General features: G+C 45.9%; 1 protein-coding gene across 2 annotated transcripts in view; it reads left to right on the top strand.

The window, feature by feature from the left end:
- The first annotated feature begins 593 nt into the window (after positions 1-593).
- The window catches only part of IFFO2 (intermediate filament family orphan 2), a 40,380-nt gene continuing 15,993 nt past the window's right edge, over positions 594-24,980 (top strand). Inside the window, exon 1 of one of the 2 annotated variants that reach the window (XM_057416244.1) lies at positions 594-1,231. In XM_057416244.1, the coding sequence (XP_057272227.1) occupies positions 609-1,231 (623 nt within the window). In that variant the 5' untranslated portion in view covers positions 594-608. The remainder of the gene's footprint in view (positions 1,232-24,980) is intronic. The other variant, XM_057416245.1, reaches the window with a different exon arrangement.

The raw sequence follows: 24,980 nt of genomic DNA, 5'->3' as shown, positions 1-24,980 counted from the left end.
AGAATTCACCCCGTATAATTTAATCGCATCGGTTCGGTGACTTCCCGCGGAGCCAGTTGAGATGCGCGGGCAGGAGTAACGCTGCTGTGTCTGTTTAACGCTGCACAATTAACCCGGGGGCTCGCTGAGGGAATGGGAGCGCTGTTGGACCCGGTTACCCCCAAAACCCACCGCCCCCCCCACCCCGCTGAGCGCACGTGGGGGATACCCGCGCCCACGGGGCGTGGCTTATAGCGGAGGCGTGGCTACGGGGTTATAGTGGGCGGGGTCTGGTCGGGGTGGGCGGGGCGATGCTGAGGTAAGGGGCGGGGCCTGGCGGCAGCGCTGCCCGCAGCCTGTGGCGCTGGGGCCGCGGTGAGGCGGAGCCGGGCCCGCCCCGTACCGGCGGCCGCTCAGAGCCCGGGCAGCGGCGGCGCCGGCGCCCATAGGAGTGCGAGGAGGAGGCGGTGCCGGTGCCGGTTCTTGTCCCGGTCTCCGCTTCCCCCTTCAGAACCTGCTCCCGCCGCGGCCCCTCCGCCTCAGCGGCCGCTACCCCGCCGCTTCCGGCCGCGGCCCCCCGCCATCACCTCGCCTCACCTCACCTCAGGGGCTGCGGCGGCCGCCGGGCCATGAACTCGCTGCTATTCGGGGAGATGGCCCGAGCCTTCGCCCCCGGCGCCGCCGCCGCCTCCTGCCCGCTGGGGCCCGGCGCTGCCGGCGGCCCCGGGAGCACGGCTGCGGCGACGGGGGGCGGCCCGCCGGTAACCGCGGCTCTTCGTAACGACCTGGGCTCCAACATCCACCTGCTGAAGGGGCTCAACGTGCGGTTCCGCTGCTTCCTGGCCAAGGTCCACGAGCTGGAGCGGCGCAACCGGCTGCTGGAGAAGCAGCTGGCGGCCCAGCAGAGCGAGCGCGACCGCCGCCTGCGCTACAAGACCTTCTCCCGCGACCAGGCCGTGCAGACCGACTCCGGTGCATCCCCGCTGCTGCCGCCGCCGGGCCCCGGGCACGGGCTGGGCGCAGGGCCCCTGGCTTCGCCGCCTCACTACAGCCGGTTACCCGGTACTATCTGGAGCTACACCCAGGTGCGGCGCACCGGAGGCGGCGGCTTGGAGACGGTGCAAGGGCCCGGGGTCTCCTGGATCCATCCGGACGGCGTCGGGGTGCAGATCGACACCATCACCCCCGAGATCCGCGCCCTCTACAACGTGCTGGCCAAAGTCAAGCGGGAGCGGGACGAGTACAAGAGAAAGTGAGCGGCTGGGGGGGGCCCTGAGCCTGCGGGGAAGGAGCGGGGGGGGGGATGCGAGCCGCCCGCTCCTGCAGTGCGGGGAAACGGGAGAGCCCCTCCTGGGGGCGGAGGGAGTGTGTGGGGGGCGTAGGGAGACCCCTGCGGACGTGCGGCTGATGTCCCCTCTCCCGCAGGGCTCCATCCCTGGGGAGGATGCCCCGAGGGCTATGGGGAGGCCCTTCCTTAAGGGGGGCTGTACCTGAGCTTGGAGACAGGAGAATTGTAGGATCCTTCCCTGGAGAGGTTTGGTCTCTAAAGGAGCGTTGTCAGCTCGGTTTAACAACAAAAAAATAGGAAAATTGGACAAAAAATCCGTTTTGGAAAAGAGAAAAAATCTGTTATTAATATTGCATTGCATAGTTCCTCCTAAATTTAGCCTGCCTTCGTTTTCTGATCTGATTACTCCAGGAGTCTCTTTCGTGTGCCAGCTCCCCAAAATTAGCTCAGTGCTGCAATATTCGGGTTGCAAATACTGCAGGGGAAGGGTTGCACTCGGAGGTGTTCCTCGGAATTGGTGAACACAAAAGCCCTAACGCCAGCCTTTGTAAAGCCCTGCTCGGCTGGAGGCTTCTCCGAGCCTGTTGGGAAGCCCTGGGCTTTCAAATGGTGTTCTTCCCCCCCCCCCCGCCCCCGGTGATGGATAGTGTCCCCTTTGGGTTGCTGTATTTGCTCAGCGTAGTGTGGCAGAGATGGAGGCCAGAGGAAGGAGGGTGGGGGGAAAGGTAGTTGGGATTCTGCAGCGAGATTCCTGCATTGTGGAGGAGCTGCTTGTCCTTTGGGGCTGGTGTGGGCACTCCCAGCTGGAATTTTGCATCTTTAGGCTTAAAATGTGCTTCCTCTTTGCCCGGTCTTGTGGTTTTTGATGCAGAACAAATGTCATCCTTGCTTTCTGCTTTGGGAGGCAGCAGCGTTTCCCAGCTCTGTGGCCTGTGAAGCGTAGCTGAATTTCTTCTGTCCAGGGTAGCAGGACTGCAGTGTGCTCTTTGCATACCTCCAGTCACCAGTTTTTAGAACAGAACTCTTTATAACACACCTCCTCTTGTGAATTAACACGATTTAGAGAGATTTTTAGGCAGGCGTATCTGTCCCAGTAGTAATTTCTGGCCTGTTTCTCAACTAAGGTATTGCCTATTCTCAGTGCATCTCTTAAAGCTTGTGTGCCTTTACTGCTCTGTTCCTAATGGCTGGAGCACCTCTTGAATCTGGATGGAAAAAAGAAGTTGGCTTCTCTTTTTGTTGGTCTGGAATAGTAGATGCCATCGTGGTTGTGTTTGTTATGGTTGGTACCAAGGAGATGGGAGTAGTGGTGCTTCAGAGGAAGTTGTACTTGGTGGTGGCTTGGTTGAGGAAGATGATAGGTGTTGGGTGGGGGTTACGTCACCAGAAGTTGGGGATGTTTCTGCTTTTTAATGGCTATGTGATTTATTTTTCCTCTTAGGGAAGAGGAGACTTAGGGGCCATTTAAATTGGTACGTGGCTGGTTCTGTCTCTCCTGCTTGTGTACAGCAGCTTTTCACCCCAGAGTCTGTACTCAGGTGTGACTGTGTGCACACTCCAGGTCATTCCAAAACCACATCAGTTCAGTGGGACCTCTTTGTAGGCAATGGTAAGCCTCATCCTCACCACCCTTCCTGCTCTTGAAACAGGTTTTCCTCCTGATGCTTGACAGAAAGACTTGATTAACGCTTATCAACACTAGCATTGTATCTGCAGTTCATTACTATGGAATTGGAGTGATGATTCCACTCTTGACCTTCAGCCATCAGATGGACATCATACATTAAGCTCCTTTGGGGTAGCTTGGCTTTTCCATTTGTGGCCTTGAGCACACTTCTGCATGCTTGTGGTGTAATCGTGTGCTGGTTCAAATTGAATTCCTGCAGTTGAAGTAGATTAGTCAATTTGCTTTCATTATCACCAGCTAATGGGGTGTTGTAGTGTTTGTCAGCAGACCTGTAAAGATTGGTACTGATGTTTTCTGGTTTGTTTTTGCAGGGAAGGGACTATCTGTCATGGCATGGTTTTGTATATAAATAGGCCCTTTGGGGTTGCCTTATCTTGCTGTGAAGCCTTTGATGATCAAGTTGTGTTTAGGGAAATGAGTCCCAAGTGGAGAATAAACCTTGTGCCCATCTCGTGATGGTGGTGTTGGGGCCTGCAGAAAGTTTGGCGTGTGCACGAGTTTCCAGCACAGACTGGTGATCATCCCAAGATGGAATGGATGGGCAGCCCCTTTGCCTGGTGGGACCACCGGGGTGCCCTGTGCAATGGCAGGTAGCTTTGTGTCAGAAACAGTTTGCCAGAGGTACTAGAAGTGGTTTAGATACTGTAGCTGCTCTTTCACACCAAGAAAATAACCAGTTTGCTTCTGGAAGACATCGGGCCTCGTAACCTGACCAAGAGGCCCCCAACTCCATCTGCAGGAATGCTTAAGCAGACAGTGATGTGTTAACATGTATTTCCTAAAACAGTGGAGGCTTTTCTTCCTTTCCAGGATGACCCCTTGGTTAAGGAGGTCACAGCTGGTAAATGCTGCTTGTTTGAAGCATTTGGCTACCAGGAAAACACCAGGCAGATGATTACACTGCGAGTCAGTGAATACCGCTCAAGTGAAGAGCTCCTTTCAAAGCCCTATAGCTCGTAGGTGATGTGTCTGGTTGCTGAAGACACAAACTCATTGCTGTCATACTTCTGAATTGAAAAAATGCAGTGGTTGGACTCAGAGGTGAAATAATCCCTTTTGTGTCCTTGCTTTTAAAGGTAGCTTTACTGCTACTCTTAAAAAGAACAGTAGAAGATGGTAGAAGAGACTCTTTCCAATGAAATTTGGCCTGTGCTGTTTCAGGAATTACCAGTGGCTTCACTTTAGAAACACATGTTCAGCTCTTTTGTTCCATTCCCACAAATTATTTGTCTTGGACATCCTAACACAAGAAACTGGAGCTCCGAGGTCTAGAATGTATAAGAGTGCATCATCAGAGAGCAACTCAATCATATTTTAGCCAGGCTTTTGTTTGTATCTGAAGTACAAGTGGGAAAGTGTTCCCTCTAAGGAGCTCAGCAGATAGTTCAGACCAAAAAGCCTTTCCTTCTCCCCCAGATAATGTTATTTTACACAAATGATATATAATATGGAGAATTTTTCTACTTAACGTGTTGTCTTAATCTTACAATATGTTTTAGTGATGATCAGGACTTTACGTATGTGGATTATGATTTTCGCTGTGGGAATAAGCAATTGGAGGAGATTTATAAGGAAAAACTGAGCTAAAAATTAATTTCCTTTAGGTTTTTCCAAACTATGGTAGGATTTAAAAGAGCTTTTGTCCAGATCTGATCCCACATCCTTCCTAACTTTTGAGCTGGTATTACACTTCTAATAAGCAAAGGTAAAATTGTCCACTTCCTCTGCCATCAAACTAGCTCAGGAAAAATCCTTCTCAGGGATCTCAGTTACCTGGGAATGGAGGGAAGGGTCAGATTTTGTTAGCTGAAACACAACTGGAGAGAAAAAACCTAAGATACTGTTCTGCTTCACCTCCCTTGAGGTGAGATGGAACAATTGTGGGGTTTTACATGACCAGTGTTGGAATCTTGGATCTATCTCTCCCTCCATCCCTGGGTAACCAGCTTCACAGGAGGGGAATAAGCAGGTTTAATCGCAGGCACGTGGCAGTGTTGCTGCCCTGTGAGGGCCTTTGGGTCTGTTTAGTGTATTTAGAAGAAAAAGCAGCTTTCTGAAGAGCATCTGGGACTGTGAAACCAGCATGATCTGTCATTATGTAAGTCCTGTCCTTGGTACGTGCGTGCTTTGGGGTCCTTCTCCAGGCAGCAGGGCTGAATGGGCCTCTGCAGCATGACAGGGGATGCCCTGTGTTCCTGTGGCCAAGCGTGCACCCGGGTGTTGAAATCTGCTTATGGGAAAAGGGGAAAACAAACGTGCTTTTTCCTGCCCCCAATTAGTCAGGCTCCACTGCTCAGCGAGGTGAAGCGCCGACAGCCTGCCTTTGGCTAAGGCAGGACGCACAGTGCGCATGGACTGTGTCCTGCTTGTTCACGGCACAGAACGCAGCCTGTGTCAGGCTGTGGTGCTAAGGACAGGGCTCAGACCTGAGGAGAGGCGATTCCATTCCTTCCCTTCCAGCCTCGCAGGGAGATCTGGAAGATGGAAGCTCATCGCTGTGTGTTATGCCAGTCAAAACGCTGCTGCGTGTGGCCAGCGCGAGGCTGCTGACTTGGTAAAAACCTTCTGCAGTCAGTCCCTGTTCTCCCTTCTGGGTTTTTTTTTTCCCCTTTTAGCTGCAAGGAGGCAGCTCCTCTGTCTGGGGGGAGCCTTAGGGGGAACACTTGAATAGATTTGTATATTATGGTTTCACAATTGCGCTTAATTGGTGCAGATATTGAGTTTGCCAGATGTCAGTCGCCTTTTCCAGCGCAGACTTAACTGGTACTAAGGGTTGAACTGGAAATAATTGTTTTACCTCAGGTTGGTATTTTGTTGGGAAGATTAATAAAGTCCACTTGAAAAAGAGATTAGCTTAAATTTGCTGCAGCTGGGAAAGACAAAGATTATCATTGTCAAAGGCAAACACACGTCAAAACTAACTGGATCTGGGGTTGTTTTAAAGCAGGGAACTTCATAAAAATGTGCTTAAGAGAAGCCCTGGAGGAATGTCTGCAAACCTTTAAAGCTGAAATATCAGTGGTAACAAGATGCAAATGTTACACATAGACCCAATCAAAACCAAATCATTTCTTTATCCCTCTAGAAGAATGTAAGCAGCGTGTTCGACTCCTGCCCAGGCTTCAATTGGTTACAGAGCTGGTAATAAAGCAGGCTCTGTGAAAAGCCATAGATATATATATTTAATTCTGGCATTTCTGCTCTTCTTTCTGTCTTTTCAAGGGTTAGTTTTGCTTCAGTGTGGCTTTTCACTGAAATTTAGCATCCTCCCTGCTTCCGAAGCAGCCGCACAACCTGGTATTAGAGATGCTTTGGATATACCCTTTGCAGGATGGGAAGTTTTGATGGTAAATGCTCGCTCTGGTGAAACCTGAGACTCAGTCTGGGAATGACTTTTTTTACTTGCACTGAGAGGATGGGAGTTTTCTTTGTGAAGAGCAGATAAAGTTGTCTAATGTGGAAAAGCTTGGCTGCATAACAAAACTATACATCCCTTGTAATTGCTGGCTGGAAAGCTGCACTGCTTGGAGCTCTGCAGATGAAGCATTCTAAGAATCAGGTTTGTTTGGGTGTCAGGCATTTTTCTTTAGATAATGCCATCTTTGCTTCTAAACTGCTGCTGCAGAGACAGGCATTTATGGTATGAATACCTGGAAGCACTAACAGATCCCAGATGTATTTATTTCCTTGGCAGAGCTAGAAACTGTGACTTCTGGGTTGTCTTAATGTAGGAGAAGGTTTGGAAGGGGAGGAGGACGTTTCCCTTCGATCCTGCTTTCTAACAGTGCTCCACAGTGGGATTGGGGCTGTATTTGGATTGAAGTAGATAAATCTCTGTGTGTGCCTTAAACTGACTTTGTAATGGGAGCAGCTGGGGAGGGCTGAGGTGTGTTAGGACTGATTTGAAATAGCTGTCTTAGCTGTGCAAGTTAGCTCTTTGTTCGGAACTTTATCTTTGGCTATTCACTCTGAGTTACAAGTAAAATACTAACTGCACAGACAAAGCAGTTTGGTTGTGGTGGAGAAAAGATACCAGGGTCTTGTGGCGAGAGCTTCAGTGAAACCCGGGCCATGATCTGTGTTGTGTTCTTCAAAGGACGGCTTCCTCTGTGGCAAGAGGACCACAGGACTTTCCGTGTCTGTTTGGAATTTACCTTTTCATTCCTCCTGTGACTCAGGGTGGGAAGCTTTAGCCTTTCTGAAGGCAAAAAAACAGACTTCCAGAGCACACTTTAAGCACTGAGTAGCTCTGGGAGTGAAAGCCCCCAGGTGCCTCTGATCTCAAACCCAACCAATCTCTACAGACCCTTGCTGTTTGAGGCTGAGGTGAAAACAAACACAGAAACAAGTTATTTCTAGCTCTTTGGCAGCTGTAATCATAGGCTTCTGTTGCAGTAACGGAGTTTGAGTGCTGGGCTTGTAGCTAAAGAAAGCATTGAACCCATGTACAGCTCAAAGCTGCTTTTTTGTGGTTTAAGGTTTGTGGTGATGCTCTCCAGGTCTTATGTTGGCTTCCTGAGTCTGCGTCTCTGTGACAAGGTTTATTTTGCTAGAAATAGGCACAGGATGTTGTTCTTCATGGTTTAGTACAGTTTAAGTCTCCATCTTAATGTTTAAGACCAGTCTTTTTGTATAACAAAAGAAGAGATTTCTTCCAGGTTGGCCTTTTAAAAGGGAAGTTTAAAAACTTAATACTATGTATGTCTGTGCTGTTCAGTCTAACTGTAGCCTTGTGACCTCTCCAAGCTAAAAATCATCTTGTTCCCAGAACTGCTAAGTAATAAATGGGACAAGACTGATTGTGCTTAGTAAGCAAGACACAGGGAAACTGTATAGTGCGTGGCTGTGCTTTTAAACCAGGTTTCAAACTCTCTTCTGTGCTCCCCCACCATACACCTGGCTTCTACAGGGTGTTTTCCACGTGTGTTAGTCTCCAGTTTCGTTTTGTGTGAGTGTTCTCCACTGGTATCATCCTTGTCACCTTTTACTCGAGTTCTTATGCATTTACATCCCACTTTGCATCTGAAGGAACCTGCCTCTGCTTTATGATGTGTTTAGAACAGGGGGTAAAAATAAGATCACTGTAGCATGGCAATAGCTTGAGCACACTGATAGATCACTGCATTTCAAATATACTGTTAAAATCTCTTGCTTTGGGGTTGAGTGACTGTAGTTAGTGACTGATGTTGATCCATGTACAAAGATGACATCAACTCTGCCTCTGGATCTACTTCAATAGCAAGAGCATCAGGGAGCTGGGAGAGAATGGTGCTCTGTGCCCATTAATGATGCATCCTGCTTGTTAATGACACAGAACATGGACTGGTTGCATTGCTACTGTGCGAAAGTGAATCAGTGATGATGCATCTCTTCAGGCTTTTGTTCAAGCATTTCCACACTTTAACTCATCTACGTGTGACTTGCTGGTTACTGGACTCACTTTGGAAGCATTCTGCTGGACCTTTTGTATCCCACTTACCCCAGATTTGTTAATTTGAGTTCCCTTCCAAGTAGGCTTTGAGACTGAACCTACTCACGTCTGCTTTCTGTGTCATGGCTTCAAAAGTAAGGCCACTGCTGCCTTTTGCAGCGTGTTCTCACTGGAGAAACGTCCAGTGGTCTTTGTTTTGGCTTTTTCTGTCTGGAAACCACCATGCATTGCTTTAGAAAAGGATTTTAGCCATGTGTGATCAGATGGCGGGCTTGGATTGCTGCTGTTTAGTAATGGGGATCCCATCTTCAATCTGATGCTAATTTTGGTGGATTTAGTCTGAATTTGCACTGAAATACAACCAAAAGCAAACCTTGGCGTTGCAGCCTGACCCTGAATTCCATGTGTAACTTCACAAATCTCTTGGGGCCAAGCACAAGCCAAATGTTTTGATTTGACATGGTTTTAGGCGTCTGCATAGAAATTGCAAAGCCTTTGTGAGCAGGTAAACCTCAGATCAAGTTCTCTGTTGTGTGGTTATCGGTACGCAGGTACCACTGCATTGCAAACCCAGTTTTGTTTGCTTTGAAGTGTATAGGGGTTTGTATCTGTAAGCAGAGAGCAACGCTGGTTGAAAGGCACGGCAGCTCACAGACCCTGGACTAAAAGGAGGAGGAATTAACCTGGTCCTCTCATGTGGGTGAGAAAAGTTACTCATTTGCCATGGCACATGAACACAGAGAACAGAGATGATGAAGGAAGTGATGCTGTCTAAGAGGATTGGATCCCCCTTTGCTCTTAAATACAGTAGATGTGTTTAGTCCAAGTGACTCATGCTGGAATTGGAGATCAAAGGGATCCTGGCTCAGTATTTATTCCAAATCAGGGGTTTCAATGGAAAACGTATTTCTGTTGGTGATTTTTACAAGTACAAATTGGCTGCATGTCTCTGAGGGGAAAGAAAGCACTATGGCATTTCTTATATTTTATTTAAATGAAGCTTTCTCTGCACAGAGAACACAATTTAAACTTAGCAGGCCCATGTCTGTTCAGTATTAGAAGTAAAACCTTGACAAGTCAAATGGAGTTAAAAAGAGCACTGGGTATTGGTGTAATTTTACCTAATCCTGTAGAATGGCACGAGTGCATTAACACTGAATCAGAGTGGGAATATTTTAACAAAAATGTGTCATATTTCAAAAAGCTGTCGTAATTAGAATTGTCACAAGGAAATCCCCCTCTTGCAGATACCAAAACCCCCAGATCAAATCTTTTATTTCCCTTTCTAAACTTTTCAGTGAGGCACTGACCATCTGCTGGAGCATTGGGCACTCTGGGTTCTCTTCTATTCCCCCAAATGCCTATACCAGCAGCGCCTCACCTCTCACTGGCTCTGTCATCCATGCAGTTTTGAAGCCTCTCTGGGTCTTTATGTGTGTGTGGTTTGTTTTTCTGTTGTTTAAAGGAAGGGAGAAAAAGGGAGTGCAAAGCACTTAAGAGCTCCTTAATGCCCTGGAAAATGTTTTTCCACTGATCTGTATTCTTAACCAGAGTGTGGAACTGCCACTTGTCAGTGGGAGACCAGCTTTGCTTGTTAAATGGGACAAAGTGACCCTGGGAATGAAGTCCAGCTCACAGAGCTGCTGTACAGAGTTTTAGCCTTTCAAGAATGGCTATGGGATGTAAGGAAGCTCATGTTGTGGTAACTGTCCCTGAAGGACAGCAAGCTTCTGGTGGTAGCTTGTGATGAATCTGTGAATAAACCTGTTTTCTTTCATAGCTTCTCTTCTCCTTTTGGGCATTAGCTACTTCTATCCATTTATATGCAATGCAGTCAGACTTTTCCCTGTTGAGTTTCAATGGCTGGAAGGAATTTACTGTCTTCTCTAGTTATTGTTTTGTATAGGTGGTCATAGGAGCATCGCACTTGCCATGTCAAGGTGGGTCCTATTGCTGTGGGTATCCTGCAGTAGGCGTCCAGACTCTGACCCTGTGTCATTTTGTTGCAGCCTGGAAAGAGGTGTCATCCTGTTTTCACATATTGCACAGCTTTGTTCTTTCTGCAGTGATCAGTGAAGCATAATTACTGGGTTTGATCTTTCTCCTATAAAATTCACAATGGGATACCGCTCTAGACCCAGGGGCAAGGGTTTATTCCCTGTGGTGAGGTGTGGCTTGGGTGGGCTTTGGGTCCATGGCTCAGCCTAGCTCTCCTGTAATTGCAGGGCAGTCAAAAAAAAGGCAGGCAGTGAGGTCACTGCCTCAGTCACCCTGTTCCTTTTCACTGGCCTTTTGCATTAAACCCGAGTTTGGAACTGTTCTGCTGCCTATCACTTCACTTCCATACATAGCACAGGGTTGCCATTGCCAGTGGTTTGTGCCACCTTTCCCCTATAAACATGTGCAGTGTTTGCCTTAAAACTGGGTTTGTTTGTGGAAAACTGAGCAACTTCAACTTTCTTTGCAGCAGTGGCCAAACTGAGCTTCCTCCCTCCCAGGGGCTTCAGTAAGCCTGTGCTTAATATCCAGTATGGGTCAGTTCCTCAGTTGCTGGGGTTTTTTCATTGTTTGCCTGTGGATTCAGGTACTGAACAAGGATGTTCTCGGGATTTGATGCAACCAAGACAGCAAAACAACCATTATGTTTGTGTGGATTTAAGACTGAGCTGCCTTTGTGCAAATATTTATAAATGCCTAATCTTGAGGTTTACATCCTCCTGGGCTGTCCTCTTTATTAATTCACTGCCATCTCAATGGCACAGTACTGTGGTTTAATGGCAGTGCTGTCAAGGCTAGGCACCAGAATTAACTAGAAATACTAAACGATATTGTTCTGTCCACTGTACTAAAAGTGATTAAAGCAGCTTAAGCAGAGTGAGCATTCTTATAGTTCTGGAAGGAGCATATGAGGAGCGCCGGGTATTTCCTCAAGTGTCATAGAAACCCTTGAAGAATAGTTTATCTGTTACCCTTTGTCAATACTTGTGTTCTTAGACTCTTGATACTGCACATAAAAGCTACACTTTATATATTTGCCTTTACAAAGGTAATAAAACTCTTAAAATGTAGATAAGATAATGGATACATAGGAGCTCTACTGGGAGACTGCTACACAGTAGGTACGTATCCCAGCTGCCTTCCTGACTCCTGGAAGCAGATAGGCATTATCTCATTTCAGTAGACAGTTTCATTGATCTTTACTAGGTTCAATAAAAGTATTGGGGCAGAGATTAAGATGACTTCTAGCTCTCAGCTTTGATGCTGGCTCTTAAAGGATGTGGAGGAAGAAGGAGAGCAGATGGAGATACACCTAAAGGCAAGGGAAGGAGAGCGGTGAGGACTTCAACCACAACTTGCAATTATTCTTGGCATTTCAGGCCGAAGAAATGCAGAAGTGAATGGGAATGGTGTGGTAATACATCCACAGCCTCTCTGGTTCCTGTCCACAGAAGAGTAATCCTGATCTATTATCACCAGAGTTTATTGGAGCCTTTCAGAACGAGTTTGAAGTGGTAACAGCAGGGTGGTTGCCACATGGCTAGCGAAGAGGATGGCTACATACAGAAAGCATTTCCTCATGAAAACATTAGGTCAGATGAAGACCTTTTATGAGAGAGGATCTTAAAATACCGATGTTTTGAACTTGATGCAGGTTACTTTCTAGCAGCTGAGCTTAGCTAATTGTACATTTAATTACGTGGTTCAGTATTTCTCTATAGAAGTGGATCAGGTTTTCCCCCAAAATGGATGATTGGCCTGAATACTGAAATGAGAAAAGATTGGAATATCTGTTGAAAACAAGGTTTGGATTATGTCTTAGTAGAGCTCAGTAGGTGTTAAAAATGGTGCTGATCATTTTGCACTGTGCTAGTGACATATTTCCTTTTCTTCTAGGATCACCAGCTAGGCCAAATGCAGCACATGCTGTCTAGTCTGATGCATTCCTGAAAGCAATCCTTTAGAAAGTCTATCAGTTTAACTGGGATTTTTTATTCCCAACTGTGGAATTCAGGCAGACATCCTTGATTTGCTCTCCAGAGTAATGCTCAGCTTCATACCGGCTTACTGTGCAAACCCCTCTTCATGAGAGAACTCGGAGTCTGTTTAGTGGAACTCAACCTGAAGGCCACAGATTCAACATGAGTGTCTGTGTTCCAGTGCCGAAGAATTCCTGCTCCGTTCGGAGAGCAGGAGAACCAGAGCGCAACAACAGTGCTCAAAACATCCAGGTTTTCCTCTTCGTAACACACTGCCATGAAGTCATAAGGCAGTTCTATACAGAAATAACCTACACCCTACATGGGAAAGTGTTCCTGTAGTTAAAAGCCTGCTAAATTACTTCTTAGAGCTGTGATGCAAGAATCTTCCATATAGTCATGTGCATCAGCTGAGATAATGTGCTAGTTGAACTTGGCAGCCTCCAAAGGACATTCATGAAAGCTTTCATTAGGTGTTTATAGAAAATAGAAAGGCAAATCATACCACAGAAGTTTGCCTGTACTTTCCGACAGCTTAGCGTTAGAGCTTATTATGGCTTTAAATCTCTGCTGTAACTACTTGTCTGCTCAGCTGCCAGACTGCTGGCAAGGTGTCTGTGTTTTGTTGAGTCCTTCTCTGCAGTAGGAGGTGAGAGATTACAAGTGAAATGTCCTGAGCACCATCGAAATACAAATGTATTTTTAACATGGTGCTGGTGTATATTAGAGCATGCCTCTGTGCCACCTTCTTAAAGGTGCTGCCAAGCCTGAACTATATAGAATTACACTCCTTTGTTACTGTGTCATTGACTAGAAGCAAATTGCAGATCTGGTTTATTGTGCGCTTTCTTCTTCCTTTTTTTCCCTAACACCCCAAAGTCTTCATCTGTACTAATATTTTTATCAGCCCTGGAAGTCTCCTGTGTTCTCATTTCTTCCCTGTTTTTATCCTAGAATTAGGGGTAAGGCAAGGGGAAGGAAGGGGGAATACAGTTATCTGTGGAAGAATAGGCATTCCTGTAGTGCAACTGAAGACGTAGAGGAAGAACCTTGAAATCAGCTCAAGTCTTGTGTACTGGGTTTTATGTGGAAGCTCTTGGGGTGCTTGGCTTCAGAAACAAGTCATGTCAGAGACTGATACGGTTGTGTGTGCTGGTAATGCTTCTCCTGCCCTCTTAGATTTATTCATGGGTATTTTCCACTACTCTTCTAAAATTAAGTTTTCTATTACTCTTCTAAAATTAATGTGCTGAAGTGGAGGTGAAGAAGTAAGTCTGTAGTGAGGGTGCAAGGGAGTAGAGAAACAGGATGGGAATCCCTTGCTTGAGAGACCACGGTGTATCAGGATCAGATCACTGAGAACAATCCTGAGGAGAAGGACTTGGGGTGTTGGTCAGTGAGAAACTCCCCATGACCTGGCTTCAGTGAGCGCTTGAGCCCAGAACCCCCTCTGTGCTGGGCTGCACCCCCAGAGCGTGAGCAGCAGCTCAGGGAGGGGATCCTGCCCCTCTGCTGTGCTCTGGGGAGACCCCCCCCTGCAGCCCTGATCCAGCTCTGGGGCAGCAGCACAAGAGGGACCTGGAGCTGCTGGAGCGAGGCCATGGAGATGCTGCAAGGGCTGGAGCAGCTCTGCTCTGGAGCCAGGCTGAGAGAGCTGGGCTGGGGCAGCCTGGAGAAGAGAAGGCTCCTGAAGGGGAGACCTGAGAGCAGCTCCAGTGCCTGAAGGGGCTGCAGGAAAGCTGGAGAGGGGCTTGGGACAAGGGATGTAGGGACAGGCCAAGGGGAATGGCTTTAACCTGTCAGAGGGGAGACTGAGATGAGCTCTGAGGCAGAAGCTCTTCCCTGTGAGGGTGTTGAGGCGCTGGCACAGGGTGCCCAGAGAAGCTGTGGCTGCCCCATCCCTGGCAGTGTTCAAGGGCAGGTTGGACACAGGGGCTTGGAGCAAGCTACTCTAGTGGAAGGGGTCCCTGCCCGTGGCAGGGCATTGAAGCTGGATGAGCTTTAAGCTCCCTTCCAACCCCCGTCATTCTAGGATTAAGTCTTCAGCATAGATGGATTGGAAGTCATGCTTGGTGGTAGGCTGCAGAAAAGTTACGTATTACAAATATTTGCTTAACCTAATGTGCAGTTTACCATGGCTTGGAGGTTTTCTTCTAAAGTACTCATGTTAGTAGTCTTGCATCTTAGCCAAGTATTAAAACTGTTCTGTTAATGGTGAACTCCATAATCTTAAAGGTATTTTTCAAGCTAAATAATTCTATGATTTCTTTTAAGTTAGTAAAGCTTCAGATTCTAGAACAGACATGCTGGTGCTTATCTTCTGCTCTTGAAATACATTTGATTAAATGAAGAGCATAAGGCGAGGTTTAAGTTTCCCTGAGCAATGGATGGATTTTTCTGTGATTATTACATGACTCAGTTATAATAATCCCTTCTCATTGTGCAGTTTGGTTGCTGAAACCGAGCAGTGAAGTTTTGTTGGTAACTCCCTTATAAACAACCCCAGTTGCAGTTTGCAGAAGACATTTTTCTCGTGCTGTTCTGTTCTGCTGGAGCCTCTATTTAGTGCTGTAATGATGTGGCTGTTGGCGGTGAGCTGTCCAAAGGAATCACATGGCTTTAGTGGGACACCGGGATAATAGCGTGCTGTGTTCCACAGCTCTCCTCGTGCAGCCTCCCCTTTGTGTGCGCAGGGTCTCTGAAAGCTTGTTTTGACCTTTTCGGTGCAGGAGACACCGACTGTACAAGTTTCTCACGTTAGCACATGTCCCAGCCTATTTCTGTGCATTCACCAAAAGAATCCGAGATGATGAATAGTCTATGCAATCGTTGCAATATGGCTTAAAAGCACTGGATGGGCTACTGCTTCCTGCCCTGCTGTTGCAGGGTTAGCGAAGAAACTACTGAAAGACATCAAACTTCTGCTTCGTGTTTGCTCAGAGATGCTTGTCCGTGTCTGTCAGACCCACATAAGAAATGTAACCCCCCTGCCGTGCCAGAGGTGGGTAGATAAAGGAGTTCCTTAGGAGGAGTAGAAAATAATAGGCAGGGTTTTGACTTTTGTAGGAAGTAGGAAAACTAATAATAAGAATACGAATAGTTGACTTAAGTCAGCACTTCTCTTCAGGCTCAGTCTTTGTTCTGTTCTCTCCCTTTATAGCATCCTCACTGTATTTCAGTAGTGTTTTCTTCAGAGAGAATGGTCATTAGGACTAGTGAGCTTGAATGCATTTCACAGCAGTTTTATACCCACATGGCTGTGGCAAAGTGCTAGGACAAAACACCTGAATGCCTGACATAAAAAAGAGCATAAACCAGCAGCTTGTCAATAGGCAGAGCTGTAAAATAAATGTATATATGTGATCAGCTGTCTCTAATGCGTGAGGTTTGTGGGTGCTTATGTTTGCTAGAGATTTCCTTACATGGGAATTCAGGATTTGATAATTAACTTGTAGCCAGCAGCACTATGCAGTAATGTAATCCTGTGCTTTTCAGATTACCTGCTTCAGAATGAGTCAGAGTAATTACTTTATCTGCAGCAGTGACAATGGTTTTACAGGAATGTAATGTTCTTTGCCTTGGCTGGTTCATAAGCTGTGCTTGCAGTTGCCTTCTGCAGGCCTAGAGAACGCAGAGCTCTTCTGTACACTTCAGTGGCAAGGGAGATAAGGGTTTGTTTGCCATAATAACATGCACAAGTGACTATAGTGCTGCTGTTTGCTAGAGGACAGTTTGAGCAGACACGACTGACGTGAGCACGGACTCAGCTGTGAGCTAAAATTAAGGTTGTAGGACAGTGGCTTTTGCAACTCATAGTCTGATCTCTGTAGGAATGGAGTATTTCTTCCCAATTGTTTTAGTTGCTCGAGTTCTCTTTGTTTTGTGGTAGTGCTGGTTGGTGGGCTGCTGGTGCCGTGAGAAGTAAATAAGAATGGCAGCATGGGAAACAGCCTTGGAAATGTGGTGCTGTTACCCAGTATAGTGTGATCAGGATGTGTCCATCTCCGTCAGTTTCCTTTTTATTGTTACTAGAAATATATAGAAAGAAAGGGGAAAAAATAAGCGGATATACCTACAAAATGGGGGAAATGCTTCAGATTTAATTGATACCAGAGGAAGAGAACTGAGAATCTGAGCATTGGTCCAGGAAGGTTGAAGTAGTAGCTACCAAGGCTACAAGAAAATAGTGATAAAGACGATTCAATTCTGCACAGTTGAGCTAAAAAGAAGTACAAAATGCAGTTCTCTGATTGTCGTCTTGCCAAAAGTGTCATTCTGTGTTGATATATGTCAAATGGGTGTTTGGGTATAAATCTTATCAGATGTTCTGTAGTTAAACCCAACCATATTTACTATGCCATGCGTGGGCTGTATCATATTCCTGGAATCAGAGCTGACTTGTCAAGCAAACTGTGTGTCTGACATTTCCTTTCAGAACAAAATGTCACTGCAGGTACCCTGGAGGCACAAGAGACGTGGCACTGGTTGGTCCTGCTCCCCAGCAGTGGGCTGAACTCAGACTAACTGCTCAAATTGGGTATCCTGTTGGCTTAGGGAATAGTGGCTGCCTGTCTTAATGCCAAAGGGCAGCTTGCTAGAAGTTGATATCTTTGCTAATTCAATTTGTTTGCAGCTCTTGTGTCTATGATAGCTGAAGGCTGTCTCAATAAAGCTAAGTAACTGGAAGCTTGAAGTTCATCATGACATTTCCTCTTTGCAGCGGGGAACTTCCTTAGAGGTAGGCTTTTGAGCTATTCCTCTTCTGTTGCACATCTTTCTCTGTCTCCACTTCTGAAGTCTTTGCCTAGTCTGGAGCTATTGGTCTTTTCCTAATTGTAGACTGTTTTGTCCTTACCTTGTAGTCTTGGCTGCTTTTCCTTTATTGCAGAGTCAGTCCTTAACCCCTGCCAAAGCAATCCCACTTGTAGGCCTTGTGTTTGCCTGAGGTGCCTTTCTTCCACAAGGCTCTTTTGTTAGAAACAGTTCTGGGCTAACTTCAGGCACTGCTAAGCTGGCTGGGAAATGGAAGGCAGGCAGCCTTCTCATTGTGCTTTCTCATGTTACTGCCCAAATCCTTCTTCTATTCCCCGGGGTCTGCTGCACCCACCCAAGAATTGCATTTCAGCTGTCAAAAACTGCAGTAGACCCACACTGCAGAATTATTTGTTCATGCTTAAGAGCTGTGTATTTGTTCAGGGCTTGTAAACGCTGTCATGAAGAGTCTGACAGCAGTGACAAATGAATTTCAGTTGCTGGTGCTGAGGGGAATACAACTAGCTTGAATTCTGCCTGCAGACTTGGCTGCAGCCTGTGAGTGCCCACCTCTGCTGAGGAGTACATCCAGCCTGAGCTACCATTGCTTGCATCTGCGGTTGCTGGGACAGGTTGGGCAGAGGTTTGTGAAGCTGTGGTGAGACGCTGTCAAGCTGAGGAGGCTATGGAAAGCAGGGTTTAGTTCACTTTCTGTAGCAGTTACTTTGTCATGAATTACATCATAAGTCTTGCCCCAAGAGCTTGCAATCTAATGGTATCTTACCAGCCAAAACCGTGTCTGACTAGCCAGAAATGGTTCCTTTGCTTGTAGTTATGTTCCTGTGATCAGCTCCATGGTTTGAGGTGTGAAGGACACTAGTGATAAAATGGGGTTTGAATTATACTCTGCTTGTGGAGTATGGATACGTTAGAAATACAGGTTGAATAGACAGATGTCACCTATGCTTTTCCTCCTTAAAGCGTAAAAGCTCTGTTCCTCCAAAGCAGTTATGATTTCCATGTGCTCGAGAGGAGCAGGAGTAGCAGAGTACAGATGCCATGGGCTTGCATGAAGCACCAAAAAGAATTACCTAACCTGATCAGGCTCATTTCAGGAAGCTGCCCTCCTGGCATTGAGTTATGCTTTCAACACTTCTCATGGATTTAACCTGTTAAATGATGTTCAAAATCATTTGGGGCAGCAGAATAGGCAGGTCAGTGATCTGCAGGTTTGGGTATGTTGTCATGGGCCTCATCTTTCTCTTCAGGAGAATATGAAAGGGGTATAGAGCACGTGGGGAAAAAGGATGCTGTGCAAAGCTTTTCTTTCCAATCAAAGTAACTTATAACTTGCCTACTCTCAGAAGTTCTGGACCCGAGCCTTCAGAAGGGCTTAGAAACCAGGATGTTGGTTAGGTCATAAACACAAGGGAAAAGACTTCTTTGCATAGCACTTACTGAGTTCAGAGCTCTGGCACCTTCATGTTCTGAGGGCAAGCTGAATCCAAGTTCTTCAGCCGAGAGCAGTTAGACAGCCCGCCAGCTCTGAACTTGGCCTTGCTGAAAGTGAACGCTGGGCTGCACTGAGCTTGATGGCTTCAGCTATTTTACCCTGTTTCTCAATACACTTATGGTGGGGGAAAAACACAACCCATTATTTCTTTTAAGGCAGCCCTATTTCAAGTGAATTTGCTACTGTTTGATGTAGAAATAGATTTAGCAGCATTAATAGCCTTGGATGCACTGGGAAGTGGAAGACTTCCAAGGATTTATTTCTGGTTTTCCTTCACTTGCCTAGCTGTGAGATTGAAAGGAACTGAAGTTTGTAATAGGTGGTGCCCTTCTTCAAGGACAGGAGAGCTTTTAAGTGCTTTCTCTAACAGGAAGATGTATAAAATACTGTGAAAACCCCCAACAGCTGCCTCATGTGCTGTGTTACACCTCCCTGAATAAGTATCTTGTGTCTTTGTTAATGGACTTCTGTGTTTGGGGCTGGGTGCAAGTGGAGGTCCAGAGCTTATCCAAGTATCAAAATACACTTTAGATTTAAAACTGGCTTTTTAGTGCAGTGTTGTTTCCAAGAATAAGTGCTGCAGGGGTGTATGACTCCTAGCTATGGAGCTGAGAATGTGTTTAATGCTGCTGTGAATATTGCACAATTATATGTAGAATCTCCTGCTGTATTAAAAGCACCATAATTTTCTCTCTAAAGGAATGCAGGCCTGGCTGTTGCTTTTACTTGGTGTTGTTGAACTCTTGTGACATTATGCATGGCTTTTGTTGAAACACCTTGTGTGGTCAGGAACAAAACACAGATGAACTTGCAGATGATTTTTGTTGTGGTTGCAGTAACAGGCTGGAGCATCTTTTTAGGTGTGTGTAATCGGGAGGCATAATTATACAATGGTTTGCTGTGTAGTGAGTCCTTTTAGTAATTCCCTTCACAAGCAGTTGCTGCTGTTCAAAGGTCTGCATGCCGTTTTAAGCAGAGCACAAGTCTGGAATAGGACTTTAATATTAAACTCTCCTTTATAATGTTCCTTTATAATGAAACACCCAAGTATTAACAGTGCAAAGGGTACAAGTTCTGCTGTGCAGTGACTTTTCCTGTATCCTCTAGAGCACTGCTAGAGGTTCAAGGGTACAAACTTCTCCGTTGCTCTGATGTTTGGGAAATGTGATGCTGCGGTGGCTGACTTGTAGCAAGGAGAATCTGTGGAGAGGATGTTGCTTGCAACAGGCAAGAAACATGACTTCATTCAAGTGCTGCTGCTGCTGTGTTACAGCCAGGCTTTAATGGAATCAGACGTTCCCATTAAATTAATAGGTTTTACATGGAGCCCATCAACTAACATTTAATTTGCTTCAGTAAGAAGTCAGGGCATGTGGGATCAAAATGGTCTGTGCTTGGGATCGTCTGGGAGAATCCCTCTATTTAGAGCGTCTTAAAAATGCCCACTGAAACAAGAGGTGGCATTTGTGAATAAGCAAATTAATGCAATCTTAGATTTAATATAGTGCTAAACTAAGCCTGGACATGAAAATGATCTCTTAAGCAAGGATTTTAAAAGCAGAGAGAATGGATTCTATGATTTTGTTTGCTTAACAAAATAAAGGTTTCATGGAGTTGTTAAATGAAATCCATCTTGCATGGTCTGGTTCTTTTAAGCTAATGAAAACATGCAGACAGCTATTTGTATTTATATTCCTAAACTGCCATTCCAGTCTTGGAAATGGTTTAGGGAGATTGTAGATGCAGGTTTTTTCTTTCAGTTAGGAAATATCCTTGCAAACGGTTCAATAGAGACTGATGCTGCAGCAGAACTTCAGTATTGTGAAGGTTTCTCTATACCTTTGCTTAGAAAGGTTGGCCCAGGTGATCCTTGATATCCCTTCCAACATGGTGTTCTGTAATTCTATATGACACCTGTCCAGAAAGTCTTGAACATGATGCTTTCTTATCCCCAACTATCACACCCTGCTCAGATTTTGTTTTGGCAGATCCCAGGATTAGGCTCTGGATCCTTTTGTATGGGAATCCAAGTTTGGACATCTGGGCCGTTAAGTCAATGCCAATGAAATCAGTGTATAATAACCAGAGTTATAAACTGTAATGTTGATAGTTATTATCTAGGTGGTGGAGAAGGGGATTAGTGGGCATGTTACTACAGACCCACGGTGAGAGGTGGCGTGTAACAACCGTGAGTAATGCAAAGTGATTAAATCGCTTAGGCTGGTGCACGCTAAGTGTTAAATCTCGTGCCAGCGCCGGCCAGCTTTGCCATTCGGGGTTCCTGTAAACAATGTATGGGCGTCAGAACGATCCCAACATGCACAAAGAATGAGCAGTGTTGCCACAAAGGAGCGGGAGTGGGCAGCTCTGGACGTGTCATTACTTGGCCCTGCCATAGCATGGGTGTTTTATTCCATCTTCTTGCAGGTGTGGTACATCAGAGAAGGCATCTTAGATGCTTCGTGTCCAACAGATGAGCAAGGCTGGGTGCATCTTGTGCCAAAAGTGGAACAGTGGTGTTTTAGCATGCAAGAAGAAACAGTTACGCTGTTCCCTGAAGTAGTGCTGATGGTTGGTCTGTTCAGTGGGTTTGTTTTCAGGAATTACTGTCAGTAATTTGATGGGCATTGTTCAAACTAACGCTTTAGTTTCCTTTTGCGGACTGAAGCACTCATAAACTATTAGGTTTTCCTTTCTGCTGCTGCTCTTGTCCCCATAAACTGGTGGGAAGATGCTGCAGCTTTGGAGTTGGTACCTGAGAGACGGGCATGGAAGAAGCCTGGACCACTGTAACTGTTTTCTGTTGTTCTGTTTGGGTTTTTTTTTCTCAGCATGGCTGTACAAAACTCCCAGGAAGAAGGATCTTGTCTTCCTCCCTAAAGAGGTTTTTCTTATGGGAAAATGATGTTGTCATTCAGTGCTACTTGAGGAATAGTTGCTTCCTTGGGGGAGGATGCTTTTTATAGAAGAAATAATGTAGTTGATACCATCAGGCATCATTAACTGCTCTACTTGTGCCTTTCTGCCTTGAGCAAAAACCTACTTAAACCAGTGTGTTTATGCCCGGTGTATTTTGTAAGCGTGTTTTGTTGTCTAAGCAATACCATACTCACACCTAAAAATCCTGGGGCTGAAAGGAAACTACTGAGCAATATTTGGAAAGAAAACTTCCCTAAAACTAACTTTCTTTTCCAAAGAGGTTTTGTGAATTGCTGCTGTGGGCGCTTCTCTTCGCTGGTCACTATTCCTGAGCTTGCCTTGGCACAGGGAAAGGAGAAAGATACTTGTGTTCATCGATGCAGGTATTCAGGGAGTGGGAAAGTGGCTCGAAGCTTGTTGTGTCAACAAGCTCAGTTTAATTTCAGGGCTGTTAGACCTGAAAACTTAGAGAAGCTTTTAAGTGACATTATCCAGTTCCTGGGCTGTCTCCATGGGCTTTCTTGGGTGCAGGAGCTGATGTTAGTATGGGTGAACTGGTAGCTACTCTTCCGATTTCAAAGGAAACACACAAGTTTGTGGTGTGACTCAGCTTTACGAGAACACTGCTTTAAGCTGTGCTAATCCCAGCTGACTATTCATGTGTTTTGTTTGTCTAATATCCCTGTAATGTAGCTATTCCCGTTAAAGAAAGCCAGCAGCCTTTGTTCTCCTCTAAGCTATGTAAGACACGACTGCAGAAGTAGTTTGGGGCCCGAAGCTGCAATGACTGAATGCTGCTGGAATGTAATGTGTCACATCTGGTAAAAGGGGAATAGATCCATAGCTCCTAGAATCCCTTTATTTGGGGGTGGGTTGGAGCTAAAACTTTCTTGGAAGATGGGAAAGAAGGAAAAAAGCTTGGTTAGGTTTGGAATCTGTATTACTGGTGTTAAAGAAATAAAGTAAAACAAGAAACTGACGTCTGGTAAATTTAGATGGCACCGTGGGTCAGAAAATAGATTTTTGGGATGCAATCGATGCATCTGAGCCAAGAAATCAGTGTATTTGAGAGCAGCAGGAGCAGCTGGCTGGGTAATACCCTGCAGCAAGTATGTGAAGTCTGCTGGGTTTTTAGCCTACAGTGTGTGCAGCCATTTCTCTTTGGGATTACAGTCCCCGTTGTGCTGCTTCTCCCATGCTTATCCAGCTGAGGAGTTACCTGCCCACTCTGCTTTGTGCTGCAGAAGGGATAATCAGGTGGTGCTTCCCTCTTCCTTGGGATGAAGGAAGGCTCTGGTCCCCTTCATGGACATGCATGCAGCATGGCATCACTGCTTCTGTTTGCTAGGAAGTAGAAGGCACCTGCAGCCTGCTGGGTGGAACAGCATCTTCTGCTTTTAGATGGTAACTAAAGAGGAAGATACTGACCAGTATAAATGACCAGGAGAATAGTTTAGTGTCTTGAATATGAAAGATGTCAGAGCTATAGTTAGCATCTTCTCAAGTGGCACACTGACTCCTCACTGCTGCATTTGCTGGAGTGTGTAGTAAGTAGCACAGCTGCCAAGGTTCCTTTTAAAGCCCTGTATGTCACAACAAATACAGGATGATCATATGAATGAGCAATCTTTCTATTATCTCACTTCCTTGGAAGTTGAAATGGAGAATTAATCCTCTGCTCCATTGTCATCCTCTACCTTCCTGTCCATTTCCTCCCTCTCTTCATTACAAATAGTCTCCCGAGGTTTATGTGTGAGGAGAAAGTAAGATTGGCATTTTTAGCTGTTAAATGAGGTTAATCAGCTTGGTGGTGGGTGGGAGAAATGTGCTCTGAGGTTCAGGATGTGATATGAATGTTTCTAGCAGGACCTTCATGTCAATCCAGTGCAAACTTCTTTGTTAGGCAGGAACTTTTGGGTTAAAAATGGCCTTGCTTTGTTGTTCTTATAACGAACACCACAGGAGTTGTGGAGAGGCTCTGTGTGTGTGTGTGTGTGTGTGTGTGTGTGTGTGTAAAAAGAGGGGATCCTTTTGCTCTTGAAGACACCAGGAGTGTGATGGAAGGGAATTAGGGTCGTAAATCCCTGTGCTGCAAAATGGCACAAAGGGAAAAAAGAAAGGAACTCCTGGAATTTCTGCAGGATGAGGAAGGTCTGGGTCCGAGCAGACTTTGAGATGTGTAATTCTGGCAGCAGCCCAGCGTGGCTGGACTGCTGAGGAGGAATGCTAATCCTTTTCCCTAGCTTTTGGCAGAGGCTGCAAAACCACGCAGTTATGTTTTCCCTCTGCAGAATGCACTGTGAGGATGCAGACTGTACAGCAGGCAAACCTGGATGAAGGCAGGCGTCCTCATTGCAACAGTGCAAACCTGGAGAAGCAGCGTATCAATTTCTGCAGTGTCTGCTTGACTTCCAGCCCTAAACGACAGCCTGATGGCAGAGAGACCAGGAGGAATGACTGAAGCCATGCAACACTCCTCCTGTAACAGAAGGAGCCCATCTTCCAGACTGCAAATCCATTTGCTTTAATTTCACCTTGCTGCCTCTAATATTAAAATCTGGATAACAGATTTTAATATCCAGTTACTATTTTTATAGAAATATGTGGAATTAGTAGTGAAAAAACCAAATAGGAAATGCAAATACGAGCTAAAACATTCGATGACAAATGCAAATTTCAACCTAAATATTTTCCTTTGCTTGGCAATAAATCGTTGTTGCTAAAAAGATGCACACAAGGCTTCCTGCGTAAGGCAAACTGTATGACAGGGAATCCACATGCCATGATGTTGGAGAATCCTGCCCCACAGCAGCAGGAAGGAGCGGATGTAGGCAGCATGTCATCATGGCACCCTGCTCCTCCGAGCTGCTGCTGCATTAAGATGTAAAACCCCTTCAGGTGCCTGTGACGGCTCCTGAAGACAGCAAACTGCAATAGCACTGTGCCTGCCTGCATCCTTCCTGCTGAAATGGTCCCCCCTGGCTTCCATTTCAGATGGGATTAAATTTGCACTTGGAATGAGGAGATGTATCGAGTGGCACAGTGATTACGTATGCATGAAACCAGCTGCCTCAGTGGGAATATCCTGCAATCTACCCATCACCAGGTTCCTTTGTGGTTTGAAAATAGGATGGAATGATGCATTTTAGCAGATTTAACCTTGCATTTGTAAGAATCCTTTGATTTAATAGATTTCTGGGCTGTGGTTTCCCATCTTCAGTTGGGCTATAAAATGTGTTGAAGTGGCAACAGGAATTACCATGATGGGACTCAGTTTTTCATCATGTGGTATCCAAAGTTTCTCTTCCAGGGGTGTAATTCCTGTTGTTACAGTAGACAGGACAACTGTCATGTGGCACCACTGCCCATTCAAAAAGAGGGATACATGTTTTACTTCCTCTCTTCCCCCAAATCAAACCATATCAGTGTGTATG

This window comes from Pezoporus wallicus, unplaced genomic scaffold (genome assembly GCF_028554395.1).
Source record: "Pezoporus wallicus isolate ANWC-B61680 ecotype Strahan unplaced genomic scaffold, APGP_CSIRO_Pwel_v1 contig_14547, whole genome shotgun sequence".
Taxonomy (NCBI): domain Eukaryota; kingdom Metazoa; phylum Chordata; class Aves; order Psittaciformes; family Psittacidae; genus Pezoporus; species Pezoporus wallicus.
This window is presented reverse-complemented; position numbering and strand designations above follow the sequence as displayed.